The 24,163-nt window shown below is 41.7% G+C and overlaps 1 protein-coding gene across 1 annotated transcript; it reads right to left on the reverse strand.

Moving 5' to 3' along the window:
- Positions 1-2,018: 2,018 nt before the first annotated feature.
- Positions 2,019-23,732, reverse strand: MTHFS (methenyltetrahydrofolate synthetase). Its single transcript, XM_034066226.1, has 3 exons — positions 23,587-23,732; positions 19,860-20,124; positions 2,019-2,781 (listed from the first exon to the last, which is right to left on the reverse strand). The coding sequence occupies exons 1-3, from the start codon at positions 23,725-23,727 to the stop codon at positions 2,558-2,560; spliced, it is 630 nt and encodes a 209-aa protein (XP_033922117.1). The 5' UTR covers positions 23,728-23,732; the 3' UTR covers positions 2,019-2,557.
- Positions 23,733-24,163: the final 431 nt, after the last annotated feature.

Below are 24,163 nucleotides of genomic sequence, written 5' to 3' on the forward strand. Positions count from 1 at the left end.
CATTTCTTTAGCTCTGTGATTCTCAAGACAATATACATAAATACTGTCTTACTATCCCCATCAGCCAAATGTTATGAGCTTTCTGTATCAGCCAGGGTGCTGCAGCTCCCCCAGCCTGGCCGATCAGCCTGCCATGGTCTTCTCCTGACCCAGGAGAAGCTGGCGAGAAACAAAGTGCCATCTCCTTGTTACCAATGTTACAGTACATTAAATAGCTTCCTCATCCTTTCCCATTGCAGCGGTAGCTGAAAGGGCAGTTTGGAGTGAAAGCGAGACAGAATGGTTCCACAATGTATTGAAATGTGGTCTGTGACATAGGAAGCTTGCAGACACTCATTGCCTCAAGTCCTGAAAGGCTGCAGAGCTTGCTTGCTTTTCCTATACCAATTAGTTCCAGCAACTTCAGTGAGCCCACAAGGACAAAGTTTGGTGTCTGAATGTGGCTGTGCTGGACAGGGGCCTGTATTATGCATCCAAACTCTTGCTTTTTTACTTTTTCCTCCTATTTTGAACTCCCACCCAATGAAGCATTGACCTTGTCTCTCCCTAAGCACTTTGATTTCGTACAGCTGTTAATGCTCGCTCTGAAGCCTCTTCATCATATCCTGGACTTTCTGTACACAGTTATTCACCTGGTTTCATCTGTAGTGAAATAGGTGTGAGTGAAGCTAGTGGGTAAGCTCAGGCAGCAACATCAAAAGCTAGTCCAAAGGGCTGTAAAGTATTGTGACTAAGCTCACATCTAACTGACCAAAGAATAGTAACAACAATCAAAAAATTCTCTTATACAAAGAATAACTTGGAAAAGCAAAGCCACAAGGCGCAGAGGTTTTGGATAAAAAGCTTGCTTTCATGGTAGCTATTCGACTTATGAGGCATGAGGCATGCTAATAAAACACAGTTAAAAAAAAACCCAGTATTTAGCTTAAAACCAGATATCATGGCTTCCCCTCAGCTTGAACGAAGCAGCAAGAGGTCATTAGCCACTGATTATGTTGTTATGCTGACATAGCCTCTTAATTTTGTGCCTAAAGTAGAAGTGGAGCAGCGTTCATGCAGTCAGGCCTAGTGTTGCATTATCCAAAAACATATAAACATGGCTCAGGATCCCAGATAAAAGTCCATGGTTAAACCTTGACACCACTAAAAGTACCCACTGGTTTTTGTGGGGTGGAAGCAAGTAGCTTGTTGAATGGGGCTGGACTTAATATCTGCATTTAAAACATTTATCAGATTCAGAATCCAGATTTCCAGTGTGAAAAATAGTGGCTTCGATGTAGCTCTGTTGATGTTCATGGCAGGCTGAGCCATAAAGCATAGTGCTGAGCCTAATGTAATAGGTGATCAACCTAGACATAGGTCTGCCACACACAACGCCTGAGATGAAGAGGTTCATACATACTGTAGGCATGATTTTATTCACAAAAGCACTTACCATTGAGAAAGTCTTCAGGTCATTCTGCTCTGCAGCTGTTCCTGGGGAATTCATGGATTTGTTAATGATGACACAGAGTTGTTTGGTGAAAGTAAACACACTGATTTATTGATAGAGGGAGGAGTTAAACATGTATGGAAAAAGTGAAATTGCATTGGAAAGGGAACACAAAATGTGACAGTTTGATTGACCCTGATTGGAAACATTGTGACCTATTACTATGCAGACTATCTCTTGAGAGTGAGGTTTTTCAGAGGAAAACTCACTATCCTCTTCCCAATTTCCAGGATAGCCTGGAACATGCACAACTTCCCGCCCAAAACCTTACTCAATCCATAAAATGTGTTCTCTGCAATTCTTAGCATCTGTTTCTCCTTTAACATAGTACTCATAGTTCACACAATATTTTTGGATGTTATTCATTACCTGTGTACAAAATTTAAGAACTTAGAGTAATTTAGAATATTATTTTACAAAAAAGGAGCTGTTTTTTCTCCAGATGGAGAGCTCACTGACTGCATTTTAGACTACACTGCAATCTTGTATTTGGATAAAGGAAAGAACCATATACCAAAGTGACAGACACGAATGAACCTTTTTTTATTAACAGATGCTCCCTTTATTTTAAGACAACTTCTTGATACTTCTTTATTTTAAGACACCAAGGGGCCAAGTAAACAGTCAGTTATTGTCCACACTAAAATTAATTAATGCTTTCTTCCAATCACTTTTACCATAATAAGTATCTAATTCCAGAATAGATCAAGAACTGTCATTAGTAGACAGTTCACCTTTAAACTGGAGTAATAAAACTGATAAGGATCAAGCAATTTGTTTCTCAAAAGCATGATGAGCAGAATGGTCCTTACTGTAATAAACAGTCACACATTCTTGTTTCTATTGATTCTAGAATAAGAACTACACCAGATACTTCATAATTAGATGGAAATCAATGCAATCCTCACTAGTATTACCACATTTACAATGTTGTTTTTTCTTTTTCTTTTGTTCAGTAGTGTTCATTGCTCCCCAAATCATCTACATGACTATTAAAAAGTCATGACTGATGGATCTGACATCTTTGGCTGGTCCCTCTGGAAGTGGTTTGAAATCAAGATACATTCAACAGTGTTCATAAAGGATTTCATCTACTTGGACGTCATTTTCTGCCACAGGCACTGATTCACAAATCTGCTCCCGAAAAGCCAAGGCAATCGTGTAAGGCTTTCCACTGGGATGTTTCATACATCTTTCAAGGTAGGTGTCGTAATATCCTTTCCCTCTTCCCAATCTGTTGCCTTTTTTGTCAAACCCAAGGCCTGGCATGAAGATAAGGTCAAGACCTCCTGTAGAAAAATTAAATAAACATTAGCAGAGGCAATGTAGGTTTCCTTAAGGCTCAACTACATCCACATAACTTCAGACATTTGCAAAACTGCAAGCTTTGTGTTTCGCAAAATCTCTCTTTGATCAGATGAAAAATACTAAATACTAAATCTGAATACTAAACCTGTAAATTTACATTTTTATCTATCAATTGCATACTAGATCAGCCGCAAAATAATTAGACCTTGAAAAGCTTGAAGGGAAAAAAAACTATAACAAATCTATTTTATCATTTTAACCTCACATTTCCAAATACTAATGATTATGACTCTAAATCCAGGCAGAGACTGAACTCGGGGAAATTAAATGCAGGAGGAATCAGGAAATAAAATGAACTTCAACATCAGACACAGAAATAGGAAAAAGAATGAAAAGAACACACATAAGAGAGAGCATCTTCTTGATCCAACTGTAAGATGTCATGAACCTTCATTCAACCTCCCAGAACCAAAGAGCCCTGAATGCAATACATTCTGAAAGTGGATATTGGCCCTCTTGTACCAAGATCAAGATTCCAAGAATTGTCTCTTTGTGGTGTCAGGTTCTTCTCCCAAAGGACTTTCTTCCAGAGCCTCCAGCAATTTTCACTGTTGCTCCAGCAGCACACGCAGGCATTCTGCTCGCCTGCCCTGGATATCCCTCCTTCGGGAGGGACATATGGGTGCCCCAAGATCTCCCCTTCTGAGACATATGGGCTCCCCTTCTGAGATTGCACTTGACTGGAACTCAAAATCAGTTAAAAAACTGAAACAAGATGCATAAACTGGTAATCATCTGGACAGAACAGACATGACCTGCTGGTGAAACCAAAAGTCCCCACCAACCTGCTCCACATAAAAAGGTAAGATTAGCTAAGCCCTTTTTTCTTGCTTTGTTATACTCTGTGAATGGATGCGGATCAGCATCATGCCAGGCAGCCACCTATCTATGATATGCACTCAGCTGCCCAGTTGTTTCAGGATTTGATTCACTTCACTTCCAGGTAGGCAAAAGAAACTGGCTGCAACCAGCAGACATGGAGGCAGCCAGCCTGCAGATTGCCATTCCTTATGCAAGGCTTGTTCATTTAGTGTGAGAAGTCTTACAAGGACATCCTCTAAACAAATGAGCTTGGCTGGCCTGGTGCTGACCGCTGAACCCAGGAACATCCCACTTACTAGTTTCACAATGTAAAGAAAGTCTTTCATTACTTGCTGCTGTACCAGATACTTAAGGAGAGAAGGGCAGGAATGGTAGTGGAAAGCCAGTGCAGAGTAAAATACAGATGACATGAGTCTGGAAAGAAAGCAAATGCTCTGTGTCAGTCCACTGCTTCTTCCTTATATGAACAGTACTTAGCCTTGAGCAGCTTTTTATAACTAGCGTCTGCTCCTTCACCAGGACTAAGATGTGTCAGGTACTTCTTCACTTTTCCTATGTCCAAACCTACTCTCTTCTGCCATTTTGGATTTGAAGTGCCACTGATGTGAACACTCATCATGACCTGTTGACTTAAACAGAACATTGATATAAAATATGCAAGGCAACATGGTGTGAAATGTTTAGAGAAGGTCAGCCTTGCAAATCTGGCATCATACAGCTAAGGAACATGGCTTTTCTAAAGAGGTCAGGAGAGTAAGAGGAGGGAATTAGCCAAAGGGCAGACCACAGAGTATTACTGGTTGAAATAAAAAGGAGTCTTAGTGTTTTACCACACTTTTGACTCATAGGACACCAAAACAGAAAATGGCAAAGAGGAAAAGACACATGAGGACAGAAATATGGTTTGATCTCACAATAGATGCCATTTTTATGGTAATCACTATGTACATCATGTTGGATGCACCATGTCACATCTCAGTTTGCAAGTAAAAATATGTATTTGCCAGTTGTCAGGCCTGTGGGCTAGGACCTAGAAACTAGGACCTAGATCATATTAACAGGTCATTAGTATTAATTAGCATCAATTAGCATGTCAAATCCTCCCCAAGTTACTCCTGTGCTCACTACTTATCCTCTTCATAATCTGCCACACATCAGTTTTGTGTAGGTAGTCAGGTGGCCCAGAAACCAGAATGTACCAAATAGTAACATTGCATGGGAAGAAACGCATTCTGCTTTATACTCTTTTTGAGCTGTTTTCACTCCATAAGACTCATGGCAAAAAGCAGGAAATAGTTGCAGTCACTATTGCTGGCAGGTGAGAATGCACACAAGGGGCAAAGCTACAGCCCAAAGGTGCCATTTCTCTGTATATTTTGTATTACAGACAGGGGAAGCACTAAGAAAAGAGAGAATTTGTAGGAACTGTGGAGGGAAGAAAGATATTTTCTACATAGTTTAACTGATAGCACAGGCACACTTGAGTGAATTTAGATGTATTAAAGCACTGTGTTTTCTTCTGGGTTCTCTGGAGAAACAGACTGTATTTTAATGAGTCAGCTCCTCTATAATCATGGGGGTTTTATGCTGAGCAACTCAAACAAGCTCGTACAAATCTCAATATGAAAAATTATGCTCCAAATGCTGTAATAGTTACACTTTTATTTTTCTTCTACAGAGCACTGCAGTAGTAGCCTTTGCTCTGACTCACAACACTGATATCCATGCAACTCACACCACACAAGATTTAAGTAAAATGCCAAGCAAGACTTTCAGTAGAAAAATGACACAGCTACTCTGCAAGGAGCCCAAGGGCAGTTCAAACATCATTAGCCCAAATCCTACCCCAGGATCAAAGAATCATAGAATGGGTTGAGTTGGGATTGGAATGAATGATAAAGAGCTGCATGGAGAGAACTCTTTCTCGCCACATAACTTGGGGAGCAAGAAAACCTCTGTGGTGCCTGCGGCAGAGGGGGGGAAGAGCTGCCACAGGATGAGAGGTGACAGACACACAGATGAGACCAAGATTGCACACGCAGATGAGACCGAGATTGCAGACACATAAAATTACGACCAGTGATAAGAGTACATCAACAGGATGGCAGGTGAGGGTAATAACATCTTATCCATTTTGGCACAGGGCCCTCATGCTCCCAGGCCCTTCCAGCCCTGCAGGACCAATGGTTGCCACTCAGGACTCCCTGCAAGCTTGCTCTGTTCTCACATCCTGCTCCCTGTGCTCCCATAGATCGCTGTGTGAAATGGCATCCTTGTGTCTCAGAGGACAGAGCAGGTACTTGGGCATCAAACACTGCATCAGTTTTTACTGTCTCGTAAAACATGCTGAGTGAGGTCTCACATTTGTTACTTCTATCCCTCTCCTTGTAATGTCTGCTGTCCCTCATGTCTCTGTAGTTGTTAGCTAGTGGTTCTTGTACCCCTGAGGCTCTTGTGACTACAGGAGCCCAGGAAAGCACACCCACAGACAGGAGGTAATCTGTGCTTCTCTTGGAATATTTGCTTGTGGTCTGCAAATTGCTAAAGGCTAAAAACACAGTCTCAAGCAACAATTTATTGCTCCAGCTTTTATGTAGAGAATATCAATGCTTCCTACACACTTTAACAGCTTCAGAACTTGCTATGTACAGGCGCACTCTGCACTGAACTACATATGTCTACATAGACACACCTTATGTTACATAGAAGTGAAATGGCTTGCAAAAGGACTGAGGAAACGCAAGATGCAGATGTGGAAACTGCACGTCCCCTGACTTAACCAGCAGACCAAAACACCAGCATCCCCTCTCTGGTGTTTTAAATAGGAATAGACTGTTTCGCTTCCTCTAGGCAGCTGCAGTGAACCTCCTCAGTTTGGCAGTGCATTTCTCATTACCTTCCATGATCATATCAGGTTTGACTTGCTCCCCAGGGAAGGATTTTCTCCTTGCACCTCATTACCGCTCTTCTCCTTAATCTGATGTTCCTATTTGAAATGCCAGCCGGCATTTTAAGAAGTGTTCTTGACAATGGTTAATTATAGAAGAGTCCATCAAACTGAACAGATACAGGTCATGTAAAGACTGCTGGAGTCCTCCTCTCAGATCTGAGCAGCCAGCATGGCCCCTGTCCTCCCAGGCTTGACGGTGCTCCACCAGCCCACTGCCACCCGCATGTGGGGTCACCCATCTTACCCTGCACAGCTAAGCAGTCCTAATGGAAGATGAACCTGAAATACTTGGTCATGCCAGCTTCTCATCCTTCACTGCCACTTGCTTGTGACTGCCTGTGACCCATCAAAGTGGGAGCTAGGACTCTTTTGATTCTTGCCTCCCAAGCACTTACAAGAGGATGAGACAGAAGCTGAGCTGCAGGAATTCCTGTGTCCCTGTAAAGAACAGCAATGAGCTCATAAAAATCATGCTTGCAGCACAGACACTTCCTGAGCTCAAGCCTACAAGAGGTCGACAGCAATCAGCTCTGTATGGCATTGCTGCTGCTTCTCACAGCAGCAGCAATTTGAGCTTCTCCCTGAAGCACAGAAGTTTGTGCACCATTTACTCCAACACCACAAGGATGACCAGATCCTCCCAGCCTGGTACCTTGGGCAAGAATGAGGTTTTCAGCAGCTGGGTTTCTTCCACGCACAGTTTGCTCCGGGGGGTAGCAGGGACTCCCCTGCTTTGCTCAGATGTCAATATTACATAAAGTGCAGGACCAGAAGAACCAGGGCAAGAACAACTTTTTGTTTAAAGGAAAGGAGTGTGTATGGTGTTATGTCAAACATAAACAATGACAGATAAGTCTATGCGCAGCTGCTGCAGAGGTGACAAGTATTTGAAAGCTGTTCACTTACAAGGAATAGAAGCTTGCTTTGATCCTTTTCTGATCCTAGCAAGGACTGCAGTGGAGTAAAAACCACAGCCTTTTGCAGGAAAACCTTTTCAGCATGAAAAGGGTGCAGAAACCATCATCTGCATCTGCATTTGCTGCATCCCAGTGCAGAGGAAAAAAATAACTCAATCACTTGATCCTAACATTCTAAGTTAATCAGTCTTGGTGACATGCAGGGTATGAGCCAATGAGTTGGAATAACTCAGAAAGTTCTAATTAAGACGAGTCATTACTGTAACTTTAATTACTGTCAACACCAGCATAGTTAGGACTCTTGGGTAGGTGTTAACTCCTCAGTATGTACTCTGTAGGGCACAGATCATCATCTTGTTCTGTATTTACACAGCACCTAACACCTGTGGTCTGGGTTAATCACCAGACCTCAGGGAAAACAACTCCACAGAAGTAAGTATTTCAATTATGCTGCAGCAAAACAAATCCTTGCCCTTTATGACTAGTGCAAAGCCTTCTCCCTGGAATGCCCTGGGTGCCCTCATGCCACTCCTGAGGTTGCTAACAGCTTGGTATTTCCTTCCAGATAAAAATGTTCTGCCCTTTGGAAAAAACCTGCCCTTGGTTTCAAGCACAACATCTCTGCTATTACACTCTTGTCTTGGTATAACGTCAAAAAGGGAAATGCCAGATCTGTTCACTGCAGTGCCTAATCCAGACCCTGTTGAGGTGTGTGGTTCCTGGAAGGGCTGGGATTGCTTCCAGAGGAAACCAACTCTTTATCCTGACTAAGCCCTGGATAAGCCAAATACTGTTATAGCCCAATCAAATAAGCAAGGAGACAAAAACATTACCCTTTGCTTCAATTGGTAAACATTTGAAAAAAAGTCATTAATCCAAAACCAATGATGGAAATTCCAGTAACACAGGGGATGGCAGACATAATCAGTTAAATTGCTTAATTTTACCCCAGCCAGTCTCCTAAATTGTAAATGAAATCCCTTAAACAGAAACTCTTTTAAACAAATCCTTAAACAGAAAGGAATCTGGTAATTCCCATTTGCTCACACAATATGGCCTTTGACAATCAGCATCAGAAGCTCAGCATGAATTCTCATCTCCTAGGAAACCTAAGATACAACATAAATGATCAGATCCTTAGTTACCTTAAACCAGCATTGCCCCACTGACTCCCCTCTGCACCAACCTACATGAAAAATATTTTGAGTTACTGACACAAGTTTGAGGAAAAGAAATTCTTTTATCTTGTAGATATTTGTTGGTGGTTGTTCATCAACAGTTGTCCTCTGGTGCCCACTCTGTAGCCTTCTTATGATCCCAGTTACCTATCAGTATTAAACGCTGTGTTTCAGATTAGGTTGAAAACCCAGCTGATTTTGAACTGCAGTCAGCAGCTTTTCCTCCAGCTGTTTCCTTTTGTCCGACAGCCCTGTATGAACACCTTTAACTGTGCAGTACCACATCACTTCAGCAGGACTCACTGTTTTCTAACTATTTGTAGACCACTCCTGCTTTAGAGGGAGAGCCAGAGTGATGCTCACTTTTTACCCTGCACACACTAGCCAGGCACAGGAATGAAAAACCAAAGTATCACATCCAAATCTCACAGGCTCCATCCATGCTCTCCTGCTATGGGGCACATGGTGACACCCTCAAGGCTAATGCTCACCTCATCCAGGAAGGAACGCTTTTAACACCTGGGGCAATCACTTGCTGTATTTTCCTTCCTATTTGTGTATGGGAATTGCAGGCACCAGGAAGGTTTTGTGTCCTTATGTCTTCTAAAAATCTCTTTACCCACATCCATGCCCACCCATAAACCACCCATCTACCTTTTACATACACAGAGATGCCAAGCGGACAATCTCCTCTGCAGCCCCTGTGCACAGGTAACTGGCTCACAAGCATGACTGAAACAGCTTCTGTTATTACTTCAGTAATATTTTGCAGAAAATAGAACCATCAGCAGAATCTACAAACAAACACTGAGCGACTCAGCGTTTATCTATCTACTCATCCATGTCAGTGCTTTGTGTCAGCATGAAACATTGGTCTCCACAGTTCACACTTGCCCTTCTGAACTACAGCATAATAAAATATTTATACTTCCCCTGAGAAGCTACATGATAGCCATCAGTCATACAGGTTTGAAACAACCAAGTGGCAGCCACTGTCCTGCTATTAAACTGCAAAGCACACGAATAAAGCTGCTTGATCATCCCCTGTGTTACTACTGTGATCAAGAAATACCCTTCTATTTTGAATTAATTTAAAACAAAATCTTACGCACGTAGTGCCAATGCATTTGAAAGAGTAAGTGCACTGCACAGCATCAGCTGTAGCACATCAGCCCTGCATAACTGAACCTATCCTGATCCACAAACGAGTATCCTTTCATGTGTCACCAGGGAAGCTACTGCGTAAGGCTAAGACTTGTGTTTAAATCCAGCTGGTTTCACAATGTGGGATGTGTGTGAGGAGGTTATAACCATTGCACTCATCTCCCCTGAGGTTTAAGTTAGCTGAGGTCTAGTGTCTCATTTTTAGAATTTGCCAAATGTCTCCCCAAAAGAAAATTTGAACATGTACTTTTCTATTTCACTATTATTCATCAAGTCTGTATAAGCCCCATAAATAAACCATAACCACTCAATGCCACCTACAAAAATGTCTGGTCTTGCAAGTTCTGGTTTTGCAAATTCAGCAGCAATTCAAAAGGAAAGAATTACTTAGAAATGTTTTCGTTATTAGTCTGAGAAAAATTACTTATCTGCTCCTGATATTCATATGTGTGAGCAGAGTTAGAACAGCCCGATTGGGAAAACATGGGCAATGAAAAATGTCTGGTTCAAAGGCTTGCACCTGGGTTCTCCTGTGATTTTAAACCATCAAAATACTCTGAAACAAGACGTACCAAGGAGCAATTCCAAAGAGAGGACAAACGGGATTAGAGCCACTTCACGGCACATCAACACATCTTGTTAAATCAGCAAATGCTGACTGCAAATCTGCTCCTTTAGAGAGGCTCTCAAGACATTGGTGCTTGAACTCTTCATGTTGGGATTGTCCTAACACTGTTGCAGCCTAAAATACAAGGATCTTTGTGTATCTTTCTGTGTTTTACACTGCATTCTTTAAGATCTCAGCAGCTATACTTCCCATAGTGTTTATCTGAGCACTTACTTAAATACTTCCATACATGTGCCCTATTTCATCTCTTCATTTTTTCTTGGTCCTCTTTTGCATGCTGCTGTCTGGATATTTTTAAACCTAAATATTACAGAAGTGAATCATTCGGGGATTTTTTTCAGTAAATGCATCACTATCAGCATTTCCAATGCCCTTTGACTCACTCAGCAGATAGCCTCTCATAAGATACACGGAATTGCTTGCGAAATATAAATAGTTAAGGCACCAAGTTCTTTGTCAGTGCATAAACGTGACTCCTGTAGGGAGTTACACTGCTTGATGGGAACATTAGGCATATTTACAGGGAGGGTTTATTGAACATGCAGACTGAGCTGGTTTGGAGGTGAAGGCACCTTCACTGTTAGTGTCAAACATGTTAACACAACAGCTGAGAAATCCTGCTTCTTCCACCACTAGATTTTCTTTCATCTTTTTAAGCTTACACAGCTGATAAAAACCAACTCTTCCTGCAATTCTCCACCTCCTTCACTCCAGGCGCTGATTTTTTGGAGACACTAGGCTGGAGCACTTGCTCTCCTGTGTGTGTGAGTACAATGCCTGGATGAGATTTTAATTACAGGATTAAATTACACCAGCGCTCCATAGTAAATGTATGGAATACTGACACCTGCCGGCAAAGGGCTTCATGTCACTCCTGGACAGGAATTTGCCCTCCATCTACAGCCCCAAAACTGATTCCCATCTCAAATGCACAGCAGCCAAAACACGCAGAAACTGAGTCTACTTATGATGCCAGATATAAAGACCAAGAGCTATCCTTACATCGTGAAACAGCATCACGAATCTCCTGCTCCCTGAAAGCCAATGGCTCTCAGCCAGGTCCAAGGAATTTCCCACTCTACAGAGGAAATGACAGTGTATTTTGAATCCCAGCAAAGACAGCAGGGATTAACTGTGCCAGGAAGAGAAATCTTTTGTAGCTGGAAAACTGCTGACCTGATTTAACAGCCCACTAAGCTGGCAGAAAACCAATCCCAGGAAAAAGAAAGAAAATAAAGTAGTGATTTTGTGCCAGATTCATGAGCTGAATATGCTCAGCAGTGACTACTGGAGATGGCTCCAGGGTTGGGAGGATAAGGAAAGCACAGAGCTGCATACAAGCATCAGGACTGTCCCTTCCAGCACCAGCAGGGTTCATCAAACTGCATCTTCAATCCACATTACCCTACACAGGTGGGCAGCAGGAAAAAGCTTCCTCTCTTGTTCTTTGGATTGTCCAGGTTATGTGCACAAAGGTGCTGGGATGACCTTGGTGCTGGCTCTTCCTTTCCAAAAATGAAAATAAAGGGAGACAAAAGTGTCTGCTTGGATTAATTACTGCAGCCAGAGACACTTGCACATTTTCATTTCCCCTGTATGAGCTTATTGTACAGACTCATGCCATATACTCCAGAAATTAACCCAACCTCTTGCTTTTGAGAGACTCCTGTCTCTAGGAAACCATATGAAGAAAATGACAGTGCTACTCTTCATACTCACTGTAGCAAAATTAGCCCTCTTTGAAACAAAACACTTGAGAATCACTTGCAGCGGATTTATAGTCCTTGCCTATGTCGCTCTTACTTCTCTTTAAACTTAAATTGATTACAGCAGAAGTAATCTTTTTAGTTGTTTTGCTAAGTGCAAAGGGAATGTTTTCTGCAAGAAGGCAAACATGGATGTGACACTTAAGATGATTACAAGGAAAAGCACTCTTTAGAAGCTTTAATGAACTTTATGAAAGCAAAGAGCTGTAGTGTTCCTAAGCTCTCAGCCCTCCAGGTTCACTGCAGGATAACCTGGCACAGGTGGCATTCAAATTAAAACACAGTGTTCACTGCTTCGTCTGCACCAAGGTAATTCAGGACATAAGGCACCAAAGGGCATTACAAAGTGATGCCACATTAAAACACCGACTTCTGCATTTCAGAGCATTTTTTAAAAGCCTTTCAAAGAAAGAGACTCTGTGTCATCATGCCATAGCTGTCACTGAGCAGCAGCACTGGGAGAAGCTCAGCCAAAAGCCTCTGCATTCACCTAGCAAATTGGGTGCTGATTGCTATGAAGCTGTTTCAGAGAGTTGTGTAAGCTGGTGTAGACATCAAGGAGAAGGGCAGACACCAGCTGCAGTGGAGAACAATCCCAGCGCTGGTGATGGAGTCCTATGTCTTTCAACTGAAGGCTGGGATGCAGAAAAGCCCTGAGGGACACTTGTTATCGCAGCTGGGTCCAACACCTGAAATATTTAACTTCCAAGCAAGCATTTTCCAACTCTGCCTGTTACAGAACATGCCAGGCAGAATAATATGAAATTATTTTATGGATCTTTAACACTGGAACAGGCATTTTTGTAATGAAGCATTACTATGGTATACCTTTGTGGAAACCAGTAGAAAAGAGCTGCCCAGAGAGCTGATTTGAAAAGCAGTGTTATGGTATATACAGAAAGAATTAACATCTACAGTGCCACTACATGTAGTTCACAGTATCTCCTTACCTGGCATAACATTTTCTCTCAGGCATCTTTTCTCCAAAACAACATCAGAGAGACTGGAAAAGAAAGAAAAGAAAAGAAAAGAAAAGAAAAGAAAAGAAAAGAAAAGAAAAGAAAAGAAAAGAAAAGAAAAGAAAAGAAAAGAAAAGAAAAGAAAAGAAAAGAAAAGAAAAGAAAAGAAAAGAAAAGAAAAGAAAAGAAAAGAAAAGAAAAGAAAAGAAAAGAAAAGAAAAGAAAAGAAAAGAAAAGAAAAGAAAGAAAAGAAAGAAAAGAAAAGAAAAGAAACAGCAGTGGCTGGGACTACAGATCTAGAAAAGCTTCTATAAGAGAATAAAAAACAGACAAAGATTGAGTGAAAAAAATACAATAGATATAATACAGCTTTAACGGAACAATGAATAATGGAAAGAAATTAAACATTCTTATTTACTGTTCATCATAGAAGAATGAGGTATCACTTGAACTGAAAGCAGCAGATTTATAATGAAGACAAGGAATACAGTATTTCACACACTGTAGGAACATAATATAATATTAACATAATTAGGAACATAATATTTCACATTGCAACTAACTAACCAGTGCAACTCACAGCTGTCAGAAGGCAGCAGAGCCAAGGGCTCAGTACAAGTACAATGAGATGCTTAGAGCAATGCTTGGAATGCCCACAGGTAAAGAGAAACCAGAACCTGTGTGTAAGGGAATGAGCCAGCAACTGTAGGTTCAGAGGCAGGAAGGAATTTCAGGTATTGCTACAAGATGTGAGATCTCCTGACTTGTAAAACACAGGACACTGGGTTGCATATGCAGTGCTCTGATCCCCAACAGTGTGAGGGGAAGCATACTCTTCACAAAAAAACTCATCACCAGGATGTCAATGCCTCCCTTGCACTGAATTTGTTCTCCTTTGCATATCAAAATACTATGGCTCATTGTCTCCAAGCAGAAGTTCACTCCAAATTTTAAATCATTTCATTAAAAAATAAATTACATTAGGAGCTAGGCCTCGATTTTCAATTTTGTTTCATGCCACGCTCTCAGGTTTTCTTTTTTATGAAGAGTGTAAAAATATTTTAAATTATAATCTATCCCTTGACATATTTAGTACTGCAAGTTTTAATCAAGTTTCCCAGAGGAAAAGGAAACCTAATAGTGCCCTCAATCACTTTACAATCTTGTTTGGGGTACTTCTGTTTTTTTCCTAGGCACTAATATTTAACACCTCTGCTTTTCTCACACCCATTACATCCAGATACATTCCAATCTGCATAGATCTCATTTAAATATTCTGTTACCCCTGAGCATTATTTACTACGAGTCTTTTTTTTCAGAATGATTAGCATCATTTTGTATGGTCCCATTGTGCCTTCATGGACAGCTATACAACATCTAATGGAGCTGAAGTAGCATATTACAACTTCTTTGTGTTTCAACACCCAACATTTTCTCTTCACACTGTTTTTTATTTCCAAACTCTAATGTGTCTCATTTTTCAAACCCTCTCATTTCTGGGGCATCTTTTTGGGGGTAGGTAGAGCAGGGGCAACCCGTTATCTTTCTTTATATCCCACTTTATTTCACAGCTGTAAATTAAACCTATTCCTCTTAAGACTGCACTGCCACCACTTCAGTCACACTCCTAAAGAACTGTGCTAAAATTTGGAATAATGAAGACTGCTGGCATCACAAGGCCATCAGTCCTGCCAGCAAATGCAGCCTCTTTGAATGTATGAATAAATACCAAGAGTTTAAAGATGGATGAAAAAGAGCTTCTGTGGACTGAAATGTTTCTGCAGGGCAAATCCCAATGGCAAAGTTTGAAACGCGGCTAATGGTTTCTTTGAACTGTAGCTTAATGGTAGCCAGCATTTTCCTTGCAAGAGGATCACACTTCCCAGCATAAATAACCTTTATAAACCAAATACAATCTATGCAAGTAAGCTGTCCCTGCCTATTTCTGCTGTATGTTGTAATTTATGCTACAGCAAGTCTCAAAAGTGTTCTGGAAGTTATAATGGCAGAAAGATATAACTATCCCCAATCTTAAAAGTTAATATTCAAAAGGTTACATGAAAATGAAGCTGCAAGAGATTGCTGCTAGACATACATTAGTATTTCCTCACTTTGTATGCAATTTGTATCTTATTGCTAATGGTAGATGTACTGTTATTTAAAGCACAGATTATCTAGTTAATATTTCACTAATTATCCTGAAGGTACAACACAAATATTGTGATCAGCCACCAAAGTTTCCAGTACTGAAAATGCCAGCAGTCTCCAAACTAAATTACAAGCACAGCTCTTGATACCTTCATTTCTGGAAGCAAAAATACATTAAACTTTAGCAGAGTAGTAGAGATTATTCAACATACCCCATTAAACTATTTAACAGTGAAGGAGCTTTTCCACGCCAATGAAAAAGAGAAAGAAGCCAGCACAGTGGGGAAGGAAACGAGTAAATTGGGATGGGGAATCTTGTATGCCTGGAAGAGGACAAGTGAAAGAAGACAAAAGCACATGATCTCCTCCCTTTTGGCAGGGGCAAGTTATTTTTGTTGGCCATAAAATGACAGGATAGGACTGAGAGCAGGAGGAAATGGGGAACATGGTCAGAAAGGCCAGAGAAGGATACTCGGAGTGGGAGATTCAGACAGGATGGGCAAAGAGCAGAGGGATGGAAAGGGGCATGTGAGAGCAAAGAAATTAAGCTGGGAAATGGGGTCTAGCTCAAGGATGAGGGAAGTCTGAAAAATGGTCATTTCAGAGGGAACAGAGAAAAAACCGTAATGTTTGGAAAAACAAGCAAAAGAGTCTGTGTTCAGTGGGGGCAGATCCTTTGCACAACTCAGGCAGGAACCAGGATACCGAGCCTCTGCTGCTTCTCCATCATCAAATACTGGTTAATATCTTGAAGTCACTGAACACTGTAGTGATAAAGAGCCCATACAGAAATGAAGAACTCTGTCTCTATAACAAGGATTGAGTAATGCATGGTAGTAAAGGCCTGCAGCTCTAACTTGAACAGAGGGAAAGCAAATGACTGAGCACATACTTGTTAGTACCATTCATTAACAACAAGCAGTATTTATCTCTTGCACCTTTGAAAGAGCCTGTATCATTGCATCTGGGTTCATCTTTGAATGAGCCCAGATCTGATGGGCAAGAAATATGTAATAATGTACTTAAAGGCCAGGGCAGAATTTACACAGATATAGAGGCTTATTTAAGTCTGTACACATAATGCCATTTGTTGCATTTCATAGGAGAGTGGCTCACAATCCATTAGAGTAACCAGATCCAGTGCCAAAATTTCCAATAGCTCTTTATTTTTCAGCCAAGAAAGATATCAAGGCCAAACCTCCTCTTCCCATTGCCTAGGTGAATGTTTTAAAAGTTGTCTATAATTCACTGTACACCTTCAACTACTAGTCAGTAGTTCAGTTATGAACACTTATGTGTAATATTTGCTCAGGTCCAAGACTTCCAGCTGAAATTCTTCAGTTCAAAGTTGGCCACCTGCCTTCCCTTCAAAGAAACCACCTCCAAGAATTTTACCATACGGAGGTAACTCAATCCAGTCTTTCTTTTTTTTGAGTCCCAGCCTTTTGCCCATAGTTCTCAGAGCAGGTTTAAATAATAATAAATATCATTACAAGTTAGGAAACCTATGTCCAGCCTGCTGAATCACACTGCATCCCTAACCCACATTGAAATTAGAACTGGTCGGGAAATGTCCTTTTAAATTTCTGTAGGAGTCATGACAAAAAGCAAACAGGGAGCACAGTTTTATCTTACTTACTCCTTACAAAGTTGTGCAAGGTATTTACACTCCTGTAAACAATTGCTGCAACCCACCTGAACTTTCATTGAAAGCATTACTTTGAGCAAAACCCAATACCAGTGCACATTTACACTTCTGATGGGCAAGGATACAGATGGGAATTGGTTCCTACTAAGAAAATGTACCACTGGCTTGCTCCAGAAGTTGTAAAAATCTTTCAGTAGGTGTAGCTGGAAATGAACCAAGTCATGTACCTACATATACCCCTACTCCAAACAAAACGTCTGAACTTCTTCCACCTTTGTTCTGTTACTGTGTCCATTTAGCCTAAAGAAAGCAGCTTTTCACATAAGGATTACTGTCAGTGCACAGTAGAGAAGATAACAGACTTTCTACTACTAAAACTGCAGAGATCTTTGTTTATGCTAATAAGGTGTTATGTGGTGTACTGCCAAGATGAAAATGGGTAAACCCTGATCCACCAGAAAATGAGCTGTCTTCAAAAGGAGGGTCTAGTCAAAAGGAGGGGTTCACATTTATTAGACACTGCTTGAGTACTACCAAAGACTGGGAAATTCTATGCAAAAATTATACCTACTCTAATATTTGAGCTATTCTTCACAATAACTATGCCTGAAGTTTTAAGGACAGTGTGATTTTAAGCTTTCTGTCATGCAAAATGAATACACTCAGAAATGACATAACTTATTTATGTACCTGCAGGGTATTTCTTGGAAATTACATAGCAACTTAAGCCACCGATGGGAACATTACTAATGTAACACCATGTTATCTCCTTAAAACAATGTAAATGCCTCAGATCACCACAGTATTTGATAACATCACAGAGATAAATGTTTCATCCATGCATAATGCCAAGAATGGAGGATGGATGTAGTAGCAAGGCAATTTGCATTCCTGCAAATGTACCCAAGTTCAAAAAATACAGTAACTGACATAAAAAATACAGCAAACGGAATTTAAAGACACATTGAGATGCAGTGTGTGTTTCTGTGGGAACAAAATCTGATTATACAATACTGAAACAAACCTAAACTTACTCTCTAGTCTACAAAAACTGTCCAGTGATAAAGAATCAAGGTCTGACTTCCAATCCAAACCGAATTATTCTTAAATTACCAAGCACAGACTGAAATTGAGCTTCAGGCAGGACAAGTTTGATGTGGACATACACCAGTTGTTACAACTGTTCTCTTGGAATCTCTCTGTAGACTGCAGTAGCTCTTTTGGCATTGCTCTCTGCCCATAATCATATCCTGGTGCAGACAATGGAACAGCAACTCCAGGACTAGCCAGGTACCAAAGCTTGCTCCTGCCTTCCCCCATCATCTTCACTGCCTGGCGCCTGGGCTGTCCCCAACGCATACATCTCAGTGCACTCTATACCGGATAGCCATTCCTTCCATCATACCTAAAACTGTTGTGTGTTTATTCTATTATCTCTGCAACAGACTTGTTTAATTCAATGAACAGCAATTCAAAAGTAATAGAAAAGCTTGTCCCAAGTGCCTGAACCCTGGACATTTTAAGGCTTACCTTCAAAAGCCCTTAAACCTCACCAATACACACATATTTTGGACAAGAATTAGGAAAACAAGCTACAGTGCTAAATATTAAATGTAAAGAAGGATGATTGTATGAAGCACTGAAATACCTTGCTAGCTAACATGTCAACACAGAAAGCATTCTAATATAGGAAAGAGGTATAGATTGAAAGCAAAAGAGAAACAGACAGTTATGTGTTTTGGAAAAAGTATACTGGCATCCTGAAGCAAGTTCAACCAGCCAGAGTCATATAAATGTTATGTTCTTCTACCAGGCATTAAAAAGCTGTATGTTTGTGGGGTGTGGAAGCTGTCTGCATGGTTAACTTCCACCCAGAGAAAATTTTCCCAGACTGTTTCAAGCTCAAATTCGACATGAGTTTTCCATTAATGACATTAAACATTTCTTCAGATGTTTCAGGAAGATATTAATGTCTTCACAAAAAGAATGCAAATATTGAATGCAGACACAGAAGAAACAAGTCTGTTCACAAGTTTGTAGAAGGTGGGCAATTTCAGGCTAAGAGAGAGAGAGGTTATTTTGGGACTAAAAGATACATGCCACTAGCTAGATCTAAACCAACCTTACTTTTCAACCCTATGAAGAATCCACTGTCTGAGAAAGTATTATAAAATCAAAATGTGAGAGAATAATGATGTGAAAGATTTGTAATATTCATCCAGGCCTACAAGAAAGTCCTTTTATTTTCAGACAAAGGTCTCAGTCTGGAGAGGTGTTCTGCATGGGCAGGCTCCATATCAGCACTGTGGTTCATCCACACAATGCAATTTTAAGGATCAAAGATTTCAGAGGATTCTCATGTCAGCCTACAGGCATCACCTGAAAAGTCCCCCACCTTTCAGGCAGTGCAAACTAAAGTTCTCAGAGTACATCCTAAAACTCCAAATCCCTGTGACTTTTACTGGCAGCCTAAACCATTCCTGGCAAGCCCATGCCCTTCATGAGCCTCTGTGTTATGCTTGCTGAGACTGTGCTGAGGATATCCATAAATCAAAGAAGCTATATTTATCTGGAAGGTTGAGTTTTTCCCAGTTGGATCAGCTCTGCAGTCTTGTTCCTGTCCTGCTGACATATTACAGGGGTGGCACAGGATAGAGAAAACAGGCAAGAGAAACCAGCATCTGCTTACATTGACTTAAGCACTTCTACAACATATAGAACCAAAGTGCAGCATCTCACTTCACTCCACCAGATTATCTGCTACTGGACTCCAGGCTACTCCTGCTCAACAACCCCACAATAAAGAAGAAAACACTCACCACCAGCAAGAGCTTCCTCTCTTGCACTGTCATCATCACTAGGCTGAAGAATATTCCAGGATGTCAAAGTAAGTGATGAAATGTCTTCAGCTGATGATAACTTCAGCATGTCCATGTGATTGCTGTGAGGCTTGTAACGTGGGATGAAACACTCCTTGCCTTGCTTAAAAATGTCCTTAATGATTTCTTCTGTCTGGATTTCATCTGGCATGCTTAGGAAGATGGCAATTCTTTTGGATTCTCTGTACTTGGGATGGCCAATCACCTACATGGGAAATTGGGAAATTGTTTATGAAAAGTTTACAAAAAGAACTCTTACTTTATTTTAATTAAACACACAATGGGAGCAAAATATACACTGAAAAGGGTAGAGATACAAACTATCGTGCATCATGAAAAGAAGAAATTGACTTTGTTTCCTACTCCAACACTTTCACCATCAGCAAAATGAAAATAGGTTAAGTATTTGCATCTAATGAACAGAACATTGTAACACAGGTTTGGGCCAGCAAAAAGCAATTTAGGAGGCAATCTCCTGATCTTCTTAATGTTTGTGCCATACAGTGCAGACATCCTCAAATGCCCAACATCACTGGAGCAAGATACAGCAGGTCAGAGCTGCCAGCTTATGCAAGACACAAGGTTCTTCCATTCCTTTTCTTCCACCCTTTTTACACGCTGCATCTCTCATCCGGGCCCACGTAGAATGAAAAGTGCATCAATGATAATTCAAAAGAAAATTAGCATCAGAGGAGATGACTGCAAAGCACAAAATCTTCCAAGGCCAGGTCCCTCTTTCTTTCTTTTAACCTGAAATGCCTTCCCTACAGCAAGTTTAAAATATGACTTCAAACATCACCAACTTCTAATGGGGGATCTTATTACTGCACATTTTTCAGAGCTTGAAGAAAAAATTGCCTTACAGTTTTTTGATTTTCATGAGGTTCTCTGTGCTGGGCTTATAAAAGAGTGAATATGGGAAGGAAAACAAAAACCATTTATATGGTGAAAAAGTGTTAGTGCATCTATACCTCATTATGTCTCTGCCCCATTCATTAGAATTCCACATTAAAATTTGAGAGAAGGTTTCTAAACTTTTGTCTTCTCATTCTCTAGTATCACACATAGTTTGTTACTTACATCTGGTCAAAAGAAATACAAATGTGTCCTTTCTCATTTAACTGTGATTTATTTTTACTCTACACACTTGCAAAAATCTGTGCAGAACAACAGACAATGGAGAAACTGTGCTTATCTCTGGGAGACAGAGCACCAAATCCTCTGCTCTGTGTTTGTGTAACTGCAGGGTAACTTGTTCTTCTGAGCTTTAGCCTTTGCCCTGGCCTGCGAGATAAATAATTGCCCTTATCCAAGTTGAGATATGCTTATCATTCCCTTTCTCCCTTTCTTTCCAGCAGAGCAGTGAAAAGCCCAGGCAAAACATTCAGAAGATGGATATATTTTTGTAAGGCAAAAAAAACCCAAAACCCAAAACCCTACTGCAGACCGAATTATGGTAATGTGTTGCTACTTGGCCACAGAAATGTCTTCACAATTCAAACCCGTATTTTACTTGCTTTTGTAATTTGCCCAATATTACACATGGATTTTTCCACATAAGTGATTAAGCTTTTAAACAACAGAATTTCCATGGCAGCTTTTGTCTGAAAGAAGGACTATTTAGTCAAATTGCAGACTCCAGACAGTGCCTGTGATTCATGCTGTTGAGGGCCTCCAGAGCTGAATCTTCTCATGGTTTTGGAGAAGAGAGAAACTGAGACATGAAACTCTCCTCTTTCAAAGTGGTGCTGTGGGCCCCACACAGGTCCAATCTGCTCCGACACGTCCAGCAACACATTGACTATGCCGTATAGAAGAAAAATGAGGTTGAAGATGTCAAACCACACAGGAAGACACAATTTCGGATGTTTTCAGAACTGTGAAGATGAAGCTGCTATGACTCGGAGCATTTTCTGAGAAGGGTGAAAGATTTTCCACTCTGAGCAAATATTATCTGCCCTTTGCTTACCACCTGATGGCTATTTTTGCAGAATCAGAGCATGCAAACAGCATGACTTTAATCATGAACATTAGGAAAGAATAATCATCCAGAAGCTAATTAAATACCAGTAGCTGGGTCAGCCCATGAAACTGTTTCACTTTGAATTTAAAGATCACTTTGAGATGAGATTTTACGACCAAAAATACTGCTCAGGTGTTATAAAATAACCTACTCACTTTTATTAGCTGCAAGCAGTGATATATGTTATAAAGCTACATTTTCAGCCTTACAGCATTCCAAATACTATTTTAGCACTTTCAATAAATTCTTCATGTCTGCTGTGCTACCCCCCTATAGAAGAAGCTGACTCTACTTTCTGCCATTTGCACATCACCCCTCGGTCTCAAGAAAGCTCAGGCCTTTCAATTTGTGTCAGATTATCAGAATGTCAAGATAACACCAATTTATGTGTCATATTTTCTGGTGCCTTCTTTTAAGCAAAACAAAAGCTGGATCTTTTAGTGTGCTCTCACAAGCAGAAATGTGTTCTGTTGCTGAGTTTAGACAAAGGCTATGGGCTCCTAAAACCTGATACTACATGGGCTAGGTGCTTATGAAGTTGGCAGAGGACTCTGCAGTTTTGAAGAGGATGCATGCCAATATTTTCTCAAAAAATTCAGAGATTTTAGTCTAGGACATTTAATTACCAAAATGCAGAAACATGATAGGACATTACATATATATATAAAAATATATATATATATATATAAAAAACCCAATAAAAAAGGGTTACATGAACTCCTGTTAAGCTTCCTATGACCTGAAGTTTCTGTGCAGCCACATCCCACTCATTAAGTGGCTATACATTAGTATTAAGTGAAGTCTATAAAATGATTTGAGATCCTCTGGCAGGAAAATAACAATACAGATGTAGATCATCTAGAAACACCGGCTGGTGCTGCAAGATGTAAAAATGAGGATTGTGCTCTAGGACATGCAGTGACTGCAGAACAACATTTCATTGTGTTTATTAAAACGATAAAATACAACTATATAAAAACTTTGTGATCCAAAAGCAAACTGGGCTTTTCAAAAGAACACGCCAACACCACACTGTGCTAGGATTCCAATTAGGTAAACCCTGATTAGTACCTTCTAAAGTGTAAGAATTACGTTAGAAATAAAACCGCATGGAAGAAATACCACGGAAAGATACGGAACGGGAATGTCAGCCAGGTAAACAAGATATAGCTGTTTTAAATTGAGATAGTTGCTAAATATTCATCTGTATTGCCAGGAGTTGGCCACAAAGCTACCCCCCCCCCCCCCACCCCCCCCCCCGGGAGCCCACAAGAATGCCGCTGCTGGGTGCGGGTTTTATGGCAGAACTCGCCTCCTGCTTTACACCCCATGTTTACACCCCATGTTTGTACCCGGTGATGGCTGTCACCGAAGCCACCAGCCCCGGTCCCCAGCGCTCCTTAGGAGCGGTGAAGGGAGCAGGCCGGGGCCGAGGCGGTGCTCCCCGCCCCGCACAGGCCCGGGAGGGCCGGACAGCGCTTGAGGAGCTCGGCGGCAGCCCTGAGTCACCGCCTCGCTCCCTAGAGCAGCCCGGAAAGTCCCCGCTGGGCTTCCCCGCCCCGGGCAGGGGCCGGGCCCCTCCTCGGCTCTCCCCCCGCCGCCCCGGGGCCGCTCGTCCCGGAAGCCGGGCGCGCTCGCACCCACCTCGCGGGCGAGCAGGCGGGACTGGCGCTGCTTCTCCGCCGCGCCCAGCGCCCGCAGCCGCTGCCGTAGCTCCCCGCGCAGCGCCCGCTTAGCGGCCCGCAGCGCCGCCGCCATCTCGCTGCTCTCCACCGGCCGCTCCATGCGCCGAGGGAGCTGGGCCTCGGAGCCGGCCTCAGCGCCGGCCTCGCCCTCCCGGGGGCGGCCCGCGGCCTGGGCCGGGTGTCAGCCGGAGCAGGGCTGCTGCTGGGAGACCTGGGTGGCCGCAATGTCCCTTTGCCCTGGAGGGGTTAGAGGCCACTTTGGCCCTGCCAGCCTCCTGGCGAGGCCTTTCGTCATTGTTTTGTCTGGTGAGGGTTGCGAAGACTCTTCCCCCTTCGGAATTTTGCTGTAAAAAGGGAAATACGTGTTGGTGGGATGTTTTACCACCATCTACCAAACGGTTTCGTTTCCCTACGGTATTGGCCTGTCCATGAGGGAGGTGGTGTGAGTGAAGTGCTGTGCCTGTGGAGCTGTGGGCAGAGAGGGACACTAGAGGCCGATTTTTGGGATCTCTAATGGTTCCATAGGGATGTTTCTA

Source organism: Melopsittacus undulatus, chromosome 9 (genome assembly GCF_012275295.1).
Source record: "Melopsittacus undulatus isolate bMelUnd1 chromosome 9, bMelUnd1.mat.Z, whole genome shotgun sequence".
NCBI lineage: Eukaryota > Metazoa > Chordata > Aves > Psittaciformes > Psittaculidae > Melopsittacus > Melopsittacus undulatus.